The 17,521-nt window shown below is 28.6% G+C and overlaps 2 protein-coding genes across 2 annotated transcripts; one reads left to right on the forward strand and one right to left on the reverse strand.

Moving 5' to 3' along the window:
• Nucleotides 1–1,037: 1,037 nt before the first annotated feature.
• LOC111293968 (type-1 restriction enzyme mjaxp r protein (DUF668)) lies at nt 1,038–4,001 on the reverse strand. The gene is made up of 2 exons (XM_022887054.2): nt 3,788–4,001; nt 1,038–3,266 (listed from the first exon to the last, which is right to left on the reverse strand). The coding sequence occupies exon 2, from the start codon at nt 3,245–3,247 to the stop codon at nt 1,442–1,444; it is 1,806 nt and encodes a 601-aa protein (XP_022742789.2). The 5' UTR covers nt 3,248–3,266; nt 3,788–4,001; the 3' UTR covers nt 1,038–1,441.
• Nucleotides 4,002–5,771: 1,770 nt separating this feature from the next.
• On the forward strand, nt 5,772–13,412 carry LOC111294957 (AT-hook motif nuclear-localized protein 8-like). The gene is made up of 7 exons (XM_022888263.2): nt 5,772–5,906; nt 7,727–7,885; nt 8,495–8,701; nt 8,928–8,995; nt 9,173–9,295; nt 11,971–12,129; nt 13,002–13,412. Exons 3-7 carry the CDS (start codon nt 8,509–8,511, stop codon nt 13,101–13,103), a joined length of 645 nt encoding a protein of 214 aa, XP_022743998.1. The 5' UTR covers nt 5,772–5,906; nt 7,727–7,885; nt 8,495–8,508; the 3' UTR covers nt 13,104–13,412.
• The last annotated feature ends 4,109 nt before the right edge of the window (nt 13,413–17,521 follow it).

The following is a 17,521-nucleotide window of genomic DNA, read 5'->3' on the forward strand; positions in this document are numbered from 1 at the left end:
TAAAAATTAAAAATAAAATCTATAATCCAACACCTAACATTTGTATATTTGTATAAACTATTAAAATTTATATATTTACATAATATTTTATATAAAAATTACGATTCACAATTCATATTAATAAAAGAAAATATCAAATATATATTTTTATTTTTATTTAATCATATATCATTATTATTAAAATTTTAAATAATATTACTTTCATTTTTTATTCACATTATATTCATACTACATTATTATACCATATTTTAAATTAAACTCACGCATTCACCAAACAACCCATGATTTTGGTCCGGTCCGTGCGGCTGATCTTGAAGTTAAGACCGCAGGGTCAATTGTGAAAAATTTCAATCATGGACCAATTTTAGGATCGACGACGCTTAAGGCCGATGCACCCTTCGGGTTTCCAACTATGCAGACTAATACTTTTTACACTCGGCATTTCTCTACTTCAATATTGCGCGTCTAAAGAACTTAAGGCAGAAAAAATGGCAGTTGATGTTTAAGTTAAATGCATCAGTTGCATCTGCCCTAATGAAGACTAGAATTATGATAAACTGATATCTAGGAAAAACAATGGTATATAGAGGAAAAATAGAGGAGCAACCAATGAATCTTCTCTGAGAACATCTCTTCCTGAAGCAATACAATCGTGCTGATCGTGCTAATGTTTTATCAGCTATCATGTGCATCAGTTTCAGTCCAGTCATTGAATTTTGCATATGACTGCAAGATTTCCCCAATCTCTTATATATTAAGGTTTGTCCAGACAAAATCCTGCTAAAAGCTCTTCACCAAACATTACATTCAGCAACCCATACCAATGGTACCATGCGAGATCATTTAACAAAAAGAATCAAAGCAACCTCACTGCAATGTCATAGCTGGCTGTAAGATGCTACCCTGAAAAAGGTGATATTCAACCTCGAATTCTGGCCAAGCAACCTGGTTATATCTGCTTCAGTTATCAAGGAGTGCAAAACTCGATGTTGTCGCATCAAACGTTGATTGCCAGATAAAAGCACACCCAACAGAGAGGCACCCACAACATATAAATCTATGAATAAACCTATATAGTAAATATACAACTGATTTGAAAGGGTATCGCTAAATAATATACACATTTCATGGATGACTGCTTCACTAGAAAAGTGTAATAAGAGGAAGACAATAAAGTAACAATCTTCAAAACTAGGAAAAGATCACCAGCACTTCCGCAAAAGAAAATATAAAATATATGATTGTAAAGCTCAAACTATACCTCTGATTCACAAAGACTGCTTTTGCTGTATTTCACAGCAGGTTGGATCGTTCCTTCATCTTCAGTCAATGATGGCAAATAGAACAAAGGAGACTCCATAGCTGGCTGAAATGAAATCTTGCAAACATTCAACCTAACAGCATTCATCTGTGGAGATACTGCAACTGAGGTTAAAGAATTTTATTTCTCTAGATCCATACATTCATCAAAGATTCTACTGCTAGCACATTCCTGCAGAGCCTTTGCATTGAGTTCTCTACCGAGTCTCCAGACATAATTCAGACCAACAAGAATCTCGGTGATTGCTGCTTCTGTCTTTTCCCGGTTTGCAAAATAGAGAGTCTGCACCAGAAGCACATTAGTCCTGGATAAAAAGTTCTGCTGTTCGAAACTCCGCTCAGATTGCCATCTAATCATGTTATGAGCTAGTGGTGCCAACCACTCTAATATGGAAGACATTGCCTCAGTCCATTCTCCTGCAAGCTCTGTATCATAAACTGATGAAGCTAAGCTCTTTGCATAAGGTTTTATCCTTACCCTCAGTGCAGCTCTCACACTTGCAGGTAACATGTTGTATAGATCATCTCTAGCATCATGACCAATCAAGTGAGGAGATGCTGCTAGCTTCTCGATTACAATGATAACATTTGCATAGTGCAGTGCTAAAGCAGAAGCACCAAGAGTTTCAGGCGGAGCATCCAACAACCTGCATTGAGATCTGAACACTGATGAGCTACTTTGAACAGCATTTCCTTCAGGAAGGTTAAGATTTCCATCTTTGGTTCCATTCAGAATTCCTGAATGAATGCCATTTGAACTTGCATAACAATTTCTTATGTTAGCACCATCAGCAGCTATCATGCATCCTTTAAAAGGTCCCACTTGAGTCAATCTGTTGCTTTTCAAATGCGGTTTCTTTCCGTTAACAGCAGCTGGGTTGTTGTTAGTCTGCCAAATCTTCTTGCTGATTTTATCCGTTCCAAAGAGTGGTCCTGACCTTGCTATAGACCTCCCAAGAGGACCTGAATGGAATTTGAAATTTCCATTCTTTCCAGAAATAGAGCCTGATTTCGTGGTTGAGCCACCAAGAGGCCCTGAATGGAAATAATTTGGTTTATTTGCTTTAGGAATTGGGCCTGATTTAGTGCTAAATATTCCAAAGGGGCCTGAAGAAAATGTTGTAAGGCTAGTATTCTCGGTTGGATGAACTGAAGATTGCATTAAGGCAGAAACTGATTGGCTGCGATGCATAAAATCTGAATGCATCACCCTAGAATCTCCACCATCTACATTTTGTTCAATTCCAAAGACATGTTTGATCCTACCAAATATTGTGAATATTGATCTTACTAAAAGGAGAATTGTATAATCATAAGTCCTATTCCAAAGAGAGCTCTCCCGCAGGCTCTTCACTTCATGCTGCTTCCATATAACCTTCTTCTGAAATTCAAGAAAATTCTCTTGCTCCGTATCACCACTTTTCATCCTCCTTAGAGTTTGCTCAAGATCGGTGAGCAGCTCCATCTCTTGATACAAAGTTGCATTCACTGAAATGAAACGTTCCATCTTCTTCACTTTCTTGTCCATCTTCTTTGAAGAAAACATCCAACCATAAGGATCAGCACCAATCTGGACCAACTCAGTGAAGACAGGCTCAAAACCCTTCAATCCCGGATCACTACATTTCTTTGCAAGCCTAGCCACGGACTTTGCCACATGCGTAATATTTTCAATCATTTCTGCACATATCAGGCGTCCGATGTAATCTTCATCTTCGGATACTAGCTCCTTAATTCCCACAGAACTTGTGATCTCCTCCCTCAACCTAATAACCTGCTTATCACTCAGACACTGCCATAGATGCACAAGCTTAGACATCAAGCTCGCAACTTCAAAGGCTAATACTCCAATTTCAACCTTCTCAGAGACTCCTTCATGCCTCCGTGGAATTCTCCAAAGACTACGAAACCAAGACTCTGCTACCATCTTTTTATCCCCAAAAGGTCTACATAAAAACACAATTGAAGAACAGAATTATCAAAAAACAAGCCCAGAAATTCAGCTTCTTCATAGATTTTTTTTCTTTAAATTATAAAACCAACTAAAGATCAAACAATCAAATTAAAAACTAATCAAGCTAAATCATCAACATGAAAATTTAAAAAATCACAAATAATTTAAAAAATAGTTTAATCACTAGAAAGGTCAATTGAACTATCCAATTGTCATTTACAGAGAAAAACCAAATTAGAAAAAAGGTCAAATTTTACAAAGGGGCTTATCACGATTAATCAATAAACAAAAAATTCAAAAGTAACCATGTTAAATATAGGGAGAAAATAAAATTATACAATCCAAATACTAAAAAAAAGAAAAAAAATTCCCACAGATTTCAACCACCCAAATTCCAAACACAGTAACCCAGAATTCCAAACAGGACAAAACCCAAAACCCAGAAAGAAAAACCGACAAAAATCAAAGCAAACTTAAGTAAAAAAAAAAAGTTGTAAAAAAATAAAACCTTACCGATCTCATGAAGTGGAAAAAGGACACCCAGTTTCAGAAGCTGAGAAGGGAAAAAAAAAGGATAAACGGGAAATGTGAAAGGAAATTGAGCAGAGAAAAAGACAAAGAGGAGAGAAAGTAGCTGGAAAGATGCAGTGAAGGCTAGAGCCACATGGGGGTAATGTGTGCTTTGCCGCAATTGGTTTTTCCACAAAAATAAATTGGAAAAGAGATCAAAGCCGAAACCGAGTGAACATTAAAGTTTACGATGTTTGCATTTTTTTATTAAAATTTTTTTATACTCCCTTTACTTTTTCTTATTTCTTCTAACAACCCACGATTTACACGTTTTCTCACTTTTACGCCTTAATATAATAGAATTTTGTTAGATTTTAAGAACTAATTTCACTATTTTTTTATTTTTATTCTTTTAAAAATTTACTATAAAGAAAAAAAAGTTAGAAAGTACAATTAATTAATTATGATAAACAATGAATAAATAACTTAAATGCAATACTAGATGAATTTTTATTGATTTATATAAATAAAATTCATGCATTTTACTTTTACAAGACTTACAATTTATTTTTTTAGAGAATTTTCATTAAAAAATACATTATTGATTTTGTATAAAACATGTTTTTTACTCTCTACCTCCGAAAACAAAAAATAAATAATAAAAACAACAAATATAAAAGAGCAATTAAAATACTTAATTAAATAGGTACATAATAAATATATATCAACTATCTTGTAAATAGGATGATAATCTTATTTAAATTCATTATTATTTTATTTTTACTATAAATTATTTCATCTATTAAAAAATAAAATATATATTAATTTTTTTAAGTAGATAAAGTTTCTTCAAAAAAAAAAAAAAAAAGGTAAGGTTGCCATGATGATGAAAGCTTAGTGTAGAGAAAGTATTTCGTGATTAATTTAGAGATAATGATAATGTGCATGTTCACGAATGAAAATTGTCAGTGATTAGAAGGGATATGAAGAAGTCAAAAAAGTGAAGTAATGCTGGAAATGATTGAACAACTTCTTGTTGCTTTTTGCTTCCTTTGAACTCCAAAAATTAACTTTAATCCTTGTTTTCCAAAAAGTTACAACAGTGTTATCTAAAATGATTTTGACTTCACATCTAAGTTTGTAAACCTTTTTAAGTTGTCATATAGGGTTTGCTGTTTATGATTTTCAAATAAAATCCCTTAAATATGATACTTCATATTGTCAATTTTTTTTTCTCCACCCATGAAATCCTTAATCATTAAATTTTTTTTAAAAAAATTAATTTTTATAAAAAAATCATAATTTAAAAATAAAAGAATAAATTATAAATATGAAATTAAATTTTAAAATTATTAAATAAAAAAATATTACATGAATTAATTAAATTAAATTATATATTCTTCAATATCTTTTTTTTTTATATAAGCTTAAACAACAATTATTACGATATCATTATCTTTATATCCATGTAAGCAATACAACAAATTAATAGTTAATTTTATACAATTTAATAATGAAAATACAAGAAGCCAAGATTATCGTACTCAAAGCGAATTGATCAAATAAATGTAAAAGGAATTTTTACAGTACTAAATTTAATAATTATTTTTCTAACAATATTAGAAAATTGGAATTAAAAAAATAATTTTGGTCTTTTAGCTTAGTTTAATTTTTATTACCTTATCAGTTAATTGAAATAACTATAACAAAGAAATTTAGTTTTAGTAGGAACTAAAATGAATAAAACCTAAAATAAATGGCGACCAATCAAAATTTTTGTTTTTGTAAAACGTTCAAAAAATCAAAATAAAAAGAATGCAAAACAGTAAAATAATAGAATAGAATAAAATCTAAGGACATAGATGCAAAATCCCGAGAGTGAGCGTCCCGTCGCAAACTCGCAATCATTAATGGCAAGCACGCGGAAACATGTCGTTTTACCGATTTAACCCCGTGATTACTATTAGTTTTTTTGTATTTATTTTTTCATAAAAGCAAGTTTATAAAAAAGTCAGTTAATAAATTGCTGCAAAGAGAGCGCGAAAACAAAAAAAGAAACCCTCTGGTCTCCGTTAAATCGAAGGATTCTCAATCTCAAACATCCATTTTTCTCTTCATTTCGGTAATTCACTTTAAATTGTACGATTCTATTAGTTTAATTTTCTTTTATAATGCTTGAAATTCTCATTGAAATTGTTACTCAAGAATTAATGTATATTGTTTCTTTTAGGTTTGTTCTTCTCTTTGAATTTGATTATTTCTTCTTAAAAGTCAGTCAACAATGAAAGATATTGTTGAATTCTTTTTTTAAATGCATGTCCAACTTTGTTGTAAAAGTTACGTTAAAATAGAAAAAAAAAATGGTAATAATTGGGGCATTATTATTCAACTTTTCTTTAAACCTCTTATTTGAAGAAGACTCATTCTTATAAGAATTTTTGAATTCCAATGAACGTTAGAGAAAAAACTACTTGTATGTGTAGGGATCGAAAGCTGTAAATTTTGGACGTATGAATGATTATATAAGTATGTTGGATAGTAATAGACTATGATTATTGTGAGTTTGCTGTCAGTGGAAAAAGCAGATAGCAACCTATTTTCGCGATTGAATGTGAGTTCTATAAAGAAAATTACGGTGTATTATTGTTTTAATTATTTTTTCTATACATTTGTTCAAATTTTGGTTAGTTTTGGTTAAAATGCACAAACTTGTTAATTGGATATTTTCAGTTTAGAATGTGTGTTCTCTAATTATAGCATCTTCTTAATTTTTGGCAACTAGGATGGGAAAATGCATAATGTTGGTGTCATTTGCACAGACAAAACTTAGATGAAGGTCTTTGGGTAAAGTTTGTGAAGTTCCTTTTTAAAAATGATTTAATGAAATTTTAATAAAAATTTCAAATCGATAGATTGATAGAGTTCAATAAGAAGATCAATAATATGTAAAAAAATTATTAACAATGTTGTTTATGATTCAAACTTGTTAATATTTATTTAAAGGTAAAAATTCTGTCAACATTTTTACTGAAAATGCCTATCTAAAAAATATAGGAAAATTTATTAAAAGTTTTTCAAAATTTGCACACTTGACCTATATAGCAACACTTTTCAATCTATTGCTTTTTATTTTCAAATTTAGTTTTTATTTAATCTTGTTAAGTAGAGAACTTTACTTACTTCACCTAAGAAATTTCATGTATGTCTCTCTCCATTTGCACTGCCATGTGTGTTTGTGTGTAATTGTGGGTATTTGCACAGCCGCCTAAGAAATAATTAAGGTTGACATGGACACTTGGGGCGCAAAAGTGAAAATATGGTTTGGATGGAAGACTATTTTGAATTTTGATACATGTTGAAGGAAAGAAGAGGGTGGAGTACACCTACAATTACATGGGATTAAGTAGTTAGGAAGGACCGGATATCCAATTATCTTTTAAAAAATACTGCATGGAATGGATGAAAAGGATTCAATTTAGCTGATGCAACTAGTTTGGTTTGAGGTTTAGTTGAGTTGAGTTTAGTTATGAGAAAATCATGCCATATTATTTATATGAAGTTCTATGTGCTCTTTCACTCTAATTAGCAATGTCAAACAGTACTCCTAACATCAAATTTTAGAAATCCGGCAATGAAGTACTAATTCAAAGGAAAAGTGTGAAGGAAAGAGAACCTCCATCTATGTAACCAGTGCTTTTTCAGAGGAAAATCTTTTTCATTTCTTTTCTTATTGTATCAATCTAGCAAAGATGGTTATTCTCCTTTCTATGTTGTTTAGGTTAATGCATTTTTTTAATCCTTATCATTATTTTCTGCCAATATGAAGCTGCCAGAATTTGTATTCACTACCTATGCAGAGATATAAGCTGCAATTGCAGTGTATGTTGACCATCAAGATGACTAATTGGCACTGATTTATGCTTATTGTTTTACTGAATTCAGGTCACACTTTAATTACTGAAATTGTCCATGTTTGGGCAATGTGAATGGTGCAAAGTCTGCATGCTGACGTGGGGTGCCTTTCTTGACGTTTATTGGAAGAATAGTTGTTCTTACCAACTATAGAGTATCCAAATCCAAAACATAACGGATATGGGGCTGGTAAAGAATTCTACCTTTTAAACCTTTTTATTTCAATATGGTTATTATATATTAGCTGGTTGGTGAGTTTATAGGTCTTTCACTAAACATGGTCAACTTTTCTTTCTATCATTTTTTAGTGTATTCAATTTCAAATGATTAAAGTAGATTTGGAAAAAAAAATACATTTGACATTTTTCCAATTGAAAATACAAGACGGATCACTTGCCTGTCTTGACATTAGAGAGGTAAGATGTTCTCATTGTGGCCTTCTTTTGTATTTCAGTTTAAATAACAAAACATATCAGAAAGAGAAATTTATAATGTCCTATCTTATGCTCTATTAATAGAAGTTCAATAAAATGCAATCTGGAATATTACCGGTTTTTGGTAAATGATAACAAGTTTTGCTATAAATGCCATTTCTGCATATCTAATTGTGGTGGTGCTATTAGATATGGCCTATTAGTACATGCAGTTGTATTTTAATTTAGAAGAATCTGATGTTTAAGATCTTTTCCGATTTTCTTTATTGGTAAATGTGATCAGACATTTCATGTGGTCTTTTTTTTCCTTTTTTTCCCTTTTCTTGTTTTTCTTTTAACCAAATAGTTCTGCTGCGTAATACAGAAACATAGATTTTTATGGAAGAGGGTGAAAGTAAGTTGCCTGCACCTTTTGGCATGGATGAAGACCAAAGGAATAAAGAAAATGACAGGCTGATTACAAGGAAAAGGAAGAGGAAGGGAACTCCAAGTGGATTTGTCCTTTGTAATGAAGACTTTTCAATCTCTCAATCTTTCCATCAGAGACCTACTGAATACTTTTCAAATCAAGGTAGATCGTATTCTGGCTTAGACTAATCAATATTGATATAGATAAGGATTAAATATGAACCATGATACAAATTTAATTCATTTCTTAATGAGATTATACTACGAAAATAAAAAGAATCTGATGTTTGAATTACTGACATGCATATAAATGTTATATTTATTTTTTTTAAATACAATTAATAAGGCTTATATATTATTTTCACTCATATGGATTATGATATTTGCAGAGGCTTTGGATATAAATGTAACCGAGGGAAATTTTCTTCCCTGTTCAATGATTGCCAATGCTGGGGAGGTAAGTATGGATCCTTGAGGCTACTTTACTTTTAACAAAATTATGTTAGTAATTCTATTTACTTATTAAATAGTGCATTGCGACGGAAGAATTATTGTAAATTTTTAATTTTTTTATCTAATTTTCTATTCAATGAAGTTTAGTTATGATGATGAGAACAATTTTTTATACTTGTAGGACATAATTGCAAAAATAACTTCATTTTGTGAAAGTTGTTCTTGCCATGCTTACATTGTTTCTGCCGTGGGATCCGTTGCTCATGCTAGCATTCTTCACTCTGGTAATGCTTCGACATATGAGGTGAGTTCCCAATTATGAAATCATACCATTTCACTGTAGTTTCTCTTACCTTATTTATGTCTTTTGAGTTTATGCGCATTGACAACTAATTTTTTTCACCATGGTCTTTCATCAAGAGCTTTATTTTTTTGTTACATGATGCTATAGTTGTTTGCTTTTATGACATAGGAATAGTTAATGTTAAGTGGAGGTGTAAATGAATGAATCCTGACCAAGCAAATTTTTTGTTCGCTTATTTATTTATTGTTTCGTTGAGTGAATAAATAGCCTTTTCTTAGTGATATTTCTCAAATACTAATGTTATAAGCTTAAGATAATTGGATGATGATTCTTATCTATGCTAGTCTATTAAGGCAAAAGAATTGGTTCCACACCAACTTGGGTTCCTTAGAGGATTTAAATAAGTCAGTTGCTCACCGCTTATCAAAAAAAAAAAAAAGTTAGTTGTTCACCAACTTGGTTTTACCCTTACCCTCCTTCTCTTTTCACTCTCTTCCTCAAACCCAAAACTTTTGTTGCGTATAAAACTATTTCGTTCTAATTTTTCTTCCTAATCTTTTTTTCCCTCACTCTCATAGGGTGGGTAGTTGACCACCAAGCCAAAAGTTCTATGGTTGGTGCACTTGTGTATTTGGCGGTCCTATTCTAGCCATAACTTTTGTGGTACAATTGTTGGGCTATACAACGGATCATAGTCCTTTCCGTTCTGAAACCCTCCCATCCCTGAAGAAGGCAGGATTCGAATTCAGTTCTTTGGTACAGCCCCCAAAGAATTTAGCAGCTAAGCTTACTGGCATCTTCCTACACTAGTTATACTTCAATACTGGTGCGGACTAACTAGAGACTATCAACTGGTCTTGATTGGATTTTGGTGCTGAGATATTGGAATTTTTGTAATGTTTCTACACTCTTTTTTAATTCTCTCTCTTCTCTTGATCTCATGATAGATCACATGGCACATTTTTTTGGCCAATCAGCACATAGCACGTTAGGTGTTATGAAATGCTCTCTTTTTCTCACCCGCACAAGAAAATACCTACATATATGGATAAATAGATGCATTTAATTGTATTGAACGGAAGAGACAAAGGAAAGCCTAATCATACGTAATAGGGAGAGGTAGACAGATTAGTGTAAGGAATGTAGTAGTTTGCCTAGATTCACTGGACATGATTTAATGTTTATGCTGTAATTATAGTAGTCTTCATGGTGAGGAGGTATTTTATTTTGGACTGTTGCCTAAGAGGGTTTATTTGGGACCACTGGCCTGGCTAAGGGTAAGCCTAGTTCTAGGAACATTAATGCCCCTTTAAGAGTTTAATAGGGCATTGTTGGGACTATCTTCTTGTCTGATTCATATCCAGCTCTCTGTTTTCTGCCTTGTGCCATTTATATGGCTTATGTGTTATTTTCTTATATAACCTTTTGTTTCAGTGAAGTCCTAGAGATGACATGTTTCATTATTTGTTTTGTGCTTTTAATTGCTTTTGAATGTTTCTTATTTTCTTCAAAATCCTTGTAAGAATTTATGAATTGTTTTTTATGGCTGAAGGTTATATTTTGATATGCCATGTTGAAGGCAGCTTCATTCAAAACCATAATTAGGAATAGTACAAAATTACTTATTTCTATTGAAGTCAATTCTATCTGGCTGTCAATAGTAGTAAAGATTTATTTTTTTTTTGTGAATGGGGTTGGCAATGGGAAGGAAAGGATAGGAAAGTGAAATTTCTCAATTGAGTTACCATTTGTTTCTTACACGCTTTATGCTGGCGTGCCTTAACGGCATGGTGCTTAGACCTGCATTGCTAGTAACAGAACATTTTGTGATAAACCTTTATGATTTTCTGTTTTCAAGTTTTTCTTGATGTAATCAGTGATTGGCTAGCAAATGGAATTATCTTACTTTTAACATGACTACCAAGAGATTTCCTTTTATCACAATGCACTTGTAGTACTCCAAGTCAATCTTTTAGTCCATAAGAATAGTGTAGTTGACTTAAGGAGGCATAACATTAGACTTGAAATATGAGAAATTGCCTTTGTATTTATTGGAATAGGAACTTTACGGTATTGATCTTTAAACAGTCACCAGTCTGATACCCTTCTTTTTTGGTCCAGAAGGAGCTATGTGGTGCATATTTTTTGCTTATAAACAACGTAGGATCCACATGTTGTCTGTCATTTTTTCCTGGAAATTGATGCAATGGAATGGCTCCTATCAGTGCTGATACTAATATTTCTTGCTAATAAGCATAATGTAACTGCACATTATTTGGCATTGGTGTTTGAATAGCCTTTTATTCTCGCACTTCGTTCATCTTTGTCTTCTTACTCTAATCCAGAATATTCTATAGGAGACTGTGTTAATTTAACTCTTTCCTCTTTTTTCCCATTAAACTTTAATTGCTTTCGATATTTTGGGCAGTAATCTTTTTTCAATGCTTTTCTTATGAAATGTTGTTACAGCCTACGAGAGAAATGAGAAATATGACTGCTAATTTTTAAGCCGTTATGTTTTTATCTTTTATCTTCTTCTAAATGTGCATACACAATCTTCATTGGACATTGTGAGGTCTTCTAATTTCTCATACCACATTTTTTTCTTTACCCCTCAAAACACTATATCTCTTCTCTGATGAAGGCTGGCTTTAATTTTTTCATTTCTTTTGTAGGGATCGTATGGAATAGTGACCCTGGCAGGGCATGTCTCCGCATCCTTAGCCTCTGGTGGCAGTAATGGCAATAAAGTTGTTATCACTTTGACGGGCAAAAATGATTCTTTATTTGGTGGCTATGTTTCTGGACCTTTGGTAGCAGCAACTAATGTTCAAGTAAGGACTTAATTTTCTGTGTTGACTTATTATAACAGCTGTAGGAATTTGGATGTTGTGTCTGAATAAATTTGACTAGAACTTTAGATTATTCTAATTCTAATCCATACAGCATGATCAGTAGTTGTAGAATTTTTTACAAGAAGACATGTAGTTCATGAAAAAGAATGAAAAAAAAAATAGACAAACCTCTACTTTATTTAAATAAACATTATACCTTAGATTGTCCCATGTGATGTATAATTTTTTTTTTTATTTTGACCTAGCAAAACTTATTTCTTAAAAACGAAAATCACAAAGGAAAAAAAGAATAAAGTGGCTTGATAAGACCCCATACCTAGAGCTAACATTGAAGTTTTCTTCACCCCTAGAACTTTATAGAAGAAAGGACTCATTGAGCCGGGATCATTAACTAATACTAATCTAATGCTACAAACAAATTAATAGTCATAAATTCCATTTCATCATAATAAATGTGAAATACTCGTCTTATACAAATTACGAATAAAAAAGGAACATACTGTAGATATTTATGCTCCTATGTTGTGAATTGTGATCTTATCTTGATTATGCCCTATTCCCCTATTTGACACTCAATTCCATGCTATGCACATCTTATAAAAATTGGATTACAACCATGATTTTTAATAGATTTTTGTACACAGAGCACTCACGTGAACTTGGACAATTGCTGTGACTTTGAGTAAAGTTGGAGTAACTAAGTCTTAATTGTTGAGAACTATTAATGTGGAAATTTAATCAATAATTTGAGGTATACTTTATGAAAAAGGTTTTAAACAATTGGTTGGATTTTGCACATTGAAAAATTAGTTATTAACAGAAGGAATCATATTGTATTGAATGTTTGCCAGATTATGTTTTGGAAGCTTACTCATTCTCCTTCGGAGGAAACTTCTGCTCAAGGTTCTTCATCCACCGTAGACTCCCCAGGGACAGAAATGAAGATTCCTTGAAACTTATTACCCTAAAGGATATAAGAAGGTTAAGTTTCTTCTTTCATTTTTCTCTTGGGGGAAGGTGGGGTTATAATCCTTCACTTCGTTGCTGCTGTCTCAAGCGTGATACTGATAATTTAAAGTTATTGCTGTAAGGTTCCATAGACATGGTTTAGAAACTCGGGTTCGTTTTGGATCATTACATTGCTGCGAATAAATACAACTTTGGATTTCGTACTTTTAATTTTGGGTTATGCCCTTAATTCCTAAACAGCATGGATTTTCCTTTTGTTGATTGGAATTTTGTATGAATATTTCTTTGGTCTAGCATTCCCATCTTCACTTTTCTAAACCATCAGGTAACATTTATCATTTTCAATATCATCACAGTAATTTAATTATCATGGTATAAGATTGCTGAGGTGATTTGATTATTAGTGATTTTAAATTATCATATTTGATACAATATCATAAATCATTGATATTTTTAAATTACTGTATTTAATATTATATGAAAAAATAAATCATATAGTATAAATTATCTAAAATAATCTTACAAAAAAATAAAATATTTAATACTTATTGGATCGATAATTTATGAAATAATTAAATGTTATTTTATAGAAAATTGTGAATTATAAATTAATTTTGATAAAATTATTTTTTAAAAAATTTATTATTTTTTTCTAATTAATATAAATTATAACATAAAACTGTTTTAGAATAAGCAATAAAAAAATATTTTTTAAAATTTTTTAGTGGTCAGTATTTTGAGGAAATGTTAATTGTATTTTATATGAGGTAAATTAGTTAAAAAACTAATATTAAAAATTACTTTTTTATAGTGAAAAAATTTTCTCATCTTTTAGGTTGAAAATTAAATCAATTTTTGAGATAATGATTTTATCATTCCAATGATTTAAGATCATTATCACATAAAAATTTTAAATTGATACCAAACAAGTTGAAATAATTACTAAATATAAATAATCATAAATTTTAAACAGATCAGTTCATACCAAATAATCTCTTAGTGCTATTTATAAGGACAGTTGTGCTATTTATGAGGACAGTCATATGAAATAAATATTAAATATAAATCAATCCATACCAAACAATCTCCGAATGTTATCTTTGAGGACAATCATATGAAAACATTAACAAGCGTCATTTGAATTTGGGAGTGTACTTTACATGTACATATGAAAATTCTTGTATCTTTGTTTTATTTATTCTGTATCTAATATATGTAAAATATAAAATTTCATGTATCAATTTATATTGATATTATAAGCATAAAACCTTTTTTTTTTTGTCACATATATGTATAATTTTATTAAAATTTTAAATTGTATTATTTTTATATTTTTTATATCACGTCACAAGTCCTATTTAAAATTACTAAATTAATTGATAAAACCAACGGAATTGGAAATGACTTAAGCTAACAAATATTCTATTTTAAACTATTTTTTATAATGAAAAGAAAAAATAATTATTAAATGCATTGATTAAAAATTATATGTAATAAAAATGTTAAATTATTTAATATTTATAAAATTAATAAATAATTAAAACTTATTAAATTGTTTTTAAATCAAATAATAGTTTTGTTGCTAAATAATTAAAAATTATTTATTAGTTTATTATATAATAAATTTTATTTATTAATTAATTTATTATATAATAAAATTTACTTTTAATTAATTAATAAATAAAATTTACTTTTATTTTAAATTAACAAAAATTATTTTATAGTTCTTAAATAAAAAACTAAAATGAAAAAATAAAAAAAAAAAAGTTGTTAAGTTGAAGGAGAAAATTGAAAAAAAAAATTTTAAAAGGTGGAATGGTGGTGGATTGGAGTCAGATGAGAGAAAAAATTTGAAAAAATGAAAAATTAATTCAAAATCGTAATGTTTGGTTTGATTGGATTTGTTTTTTTTTTTATTATTATTATTCAATTTAGATTAAATTTAAATATTAAATATATATATATATATTAAATTTGTATTAATTTCATATCAGGAATTAAAAAACTAAAAAAAAATAGAACTAAATCAAATTATATATTTTTTATTAGTTTTTATATTTTTTAAAATTTTTATAAATTAAAAATAACTATTTTATACATAAATTTATTTAAATATATTAAAAATTATATTAAAATAATATATATAAAAAACAAAAAAATTTAAATTTAAAAAATTATTGAATCTAACTGATAGAATTTAATTTAAATTGTTTCAGATTTAGATTCGGATCGAACTTTAAAATTTCATAATTTTATGTATTATTTAAAAAAATTAAATCAAATTCAATTTGAATTATTATTACCTCTAATTAAAGCTACAAACTCTAGTGGGTAATCAACGAAAAATAAAATGCAGCGAAATATCATTTGAATTTTAAAGTCATTATTGAGATTTCTTTTTATAACAAATGCATCACACTAAGGACGCAATGCAATCCAAATGAAACGTTAGATTATGTAATGTTTAATGATGATCTTTGAATTAGATGAATTGGAAGATTAGATGGAGTTCGTATTGAATTTTTAAATTCAAATCTAGTGTTAATTTGATTATTTTGATTGAATGTTATGTTAAATTTATTTAATTATATATTGATTTATCAATTAATTTTATTTGCTTTGATGTAATTCATTTATTTTTATTTATAATAATTAGTTTTTTATTCGTGCAAATGCTTGAACTTTTTATATTTATAATAATATTTAATTTAATTCATTAAAAAATTGGATAGAATTTTTGTTGGTTCAAAATTTTGTTTTTATCACTAATTATTTGTATCTTTTTTTTCTTTTTACTTTTTATAAAATTTATATATTTAATTTTAAATATTTAATTTGCTTTTTAATTTCATAAATTTAAAGTTTAAATTTTTTAAAATAAAAAAATATAATTTACCAACAAAACTTTCAAAAAGTCTTTCTGATCTCTATCTTAATTTAAAAAGAATAATAATAGGTATTTAAGACTCGAAGCTTTTAATTAATTTCATTCATAAACTTTGCTTAATTGATAAAAATAAGAAGTTTGTTATATAAAAGAAAGATTTACATAAAATCTAAATGTAATAACTATTTATAAATCACAATGAAATTATAAAAAAATTGATAATTAAAATAAAAATGTAACTAAAATTTAATAATAAAGTTAATCAAAATAATATAGGATTTCAAATTTGAAGACGAAAATATAATTTAAAAAGTCGAACCAAAAAAAGTTCATCATATTTTAAATCATTTCTCAATCCCCTCAACATTTATCTTCTCCATACATATATGCATTCTTGATTTAAAATTTTCATTTATCACAAAACAAAAAAATGATAAAAAAATTAATTCAAAAATTTTATCACCATAATAAAATATAATTTAAAGTGAAAGTAATAGACCTGATATATAAATTAACAAAAAATTACATGAAAATAAAAAAAAATGAAAAGCTTTTTAAAAATAAATCACATTCTTCAAGGAAACAAAAAAGTAGTTCTCTTTTTTGGAAAGATTCATTTTTTATTCTTATTGATAGTATAAAGTATTAAAAAAAGAAAAGAAAATAAGAGTAAGGAAAAATTTAAAAGAGGAAATAGAGTTTTGAAAAAAAAGAATAAAAAAATACTTTTGAATGAATAATTTAAAAAAATAGAAAAAATAGAAAAAAATAATAAAAAAAAGTTTTAGATGAAAAAATAAAAAAAATAAAGAAAGTCGTATTCCTTCTACTTAGAATAGCAAAAATCTATTTGTTTTATTCTATATAAAATATTTTAAAATAAAAATAATTAAACATATTTACATCAATTTTTTAAAATAAATATTTTTATCGGACTTATTTAATTGAAGATTTTAAAAATGAATTAAGATAGATATTTTTAAATTTTTAAAGTAAAATTTTTAAATAATAATTTATATATGCTCTCATCAATTTAAATAATATTAAATAAAGTAAATAATCATATACCCTTTTATCTATTTTCAAAATCAAATTTGAATATTTTAAATATTTATTATGATTTAATGATTTAATTTAAAAGTTTTAAATATTTAATTATTTTGATAATATATAATATGATTAATTGAGATTCGACCGAACCTTTGAACACCTCCATTTGAAAATTTTTTTTTATTATATCAAAAGAATAAAATTTTAATACAAATAAAAAAAATTTTAACTTAAAATTAAATTTTTAATGCCTTTTCAAATACCTTAATCATTAGATCAAAGTTCGGGGACATTTGAAAATTATCTAACTACAAATTCCTTGAGCCCAAAATCCGAACCTACAAAAAAAATCCGTCCGAACCCATCCAATTACCGCTTCTACAAAAAAAAAAAATCCATATGAAATGACGGAAGAGGACCCAAATACCAGCGACATTATAAAAATGGCCGGTCTAGTTCTTTGCG

Source organism: Durio zibethinus, chromosome 14 (assembly GCF_047325235.1).
Source record: "Durio zibethinus cultivar Kanyao isolate XHJ-2024 chromosome 14, ASM4732523v1, whole genome shotgun sequence".
Lineage (NCBI taxonomy): Eukaryota > Viridiplantae > Streptophyta > Magnoliopsida > Malvales > Malvaceae > Durio > Durio zibethinus.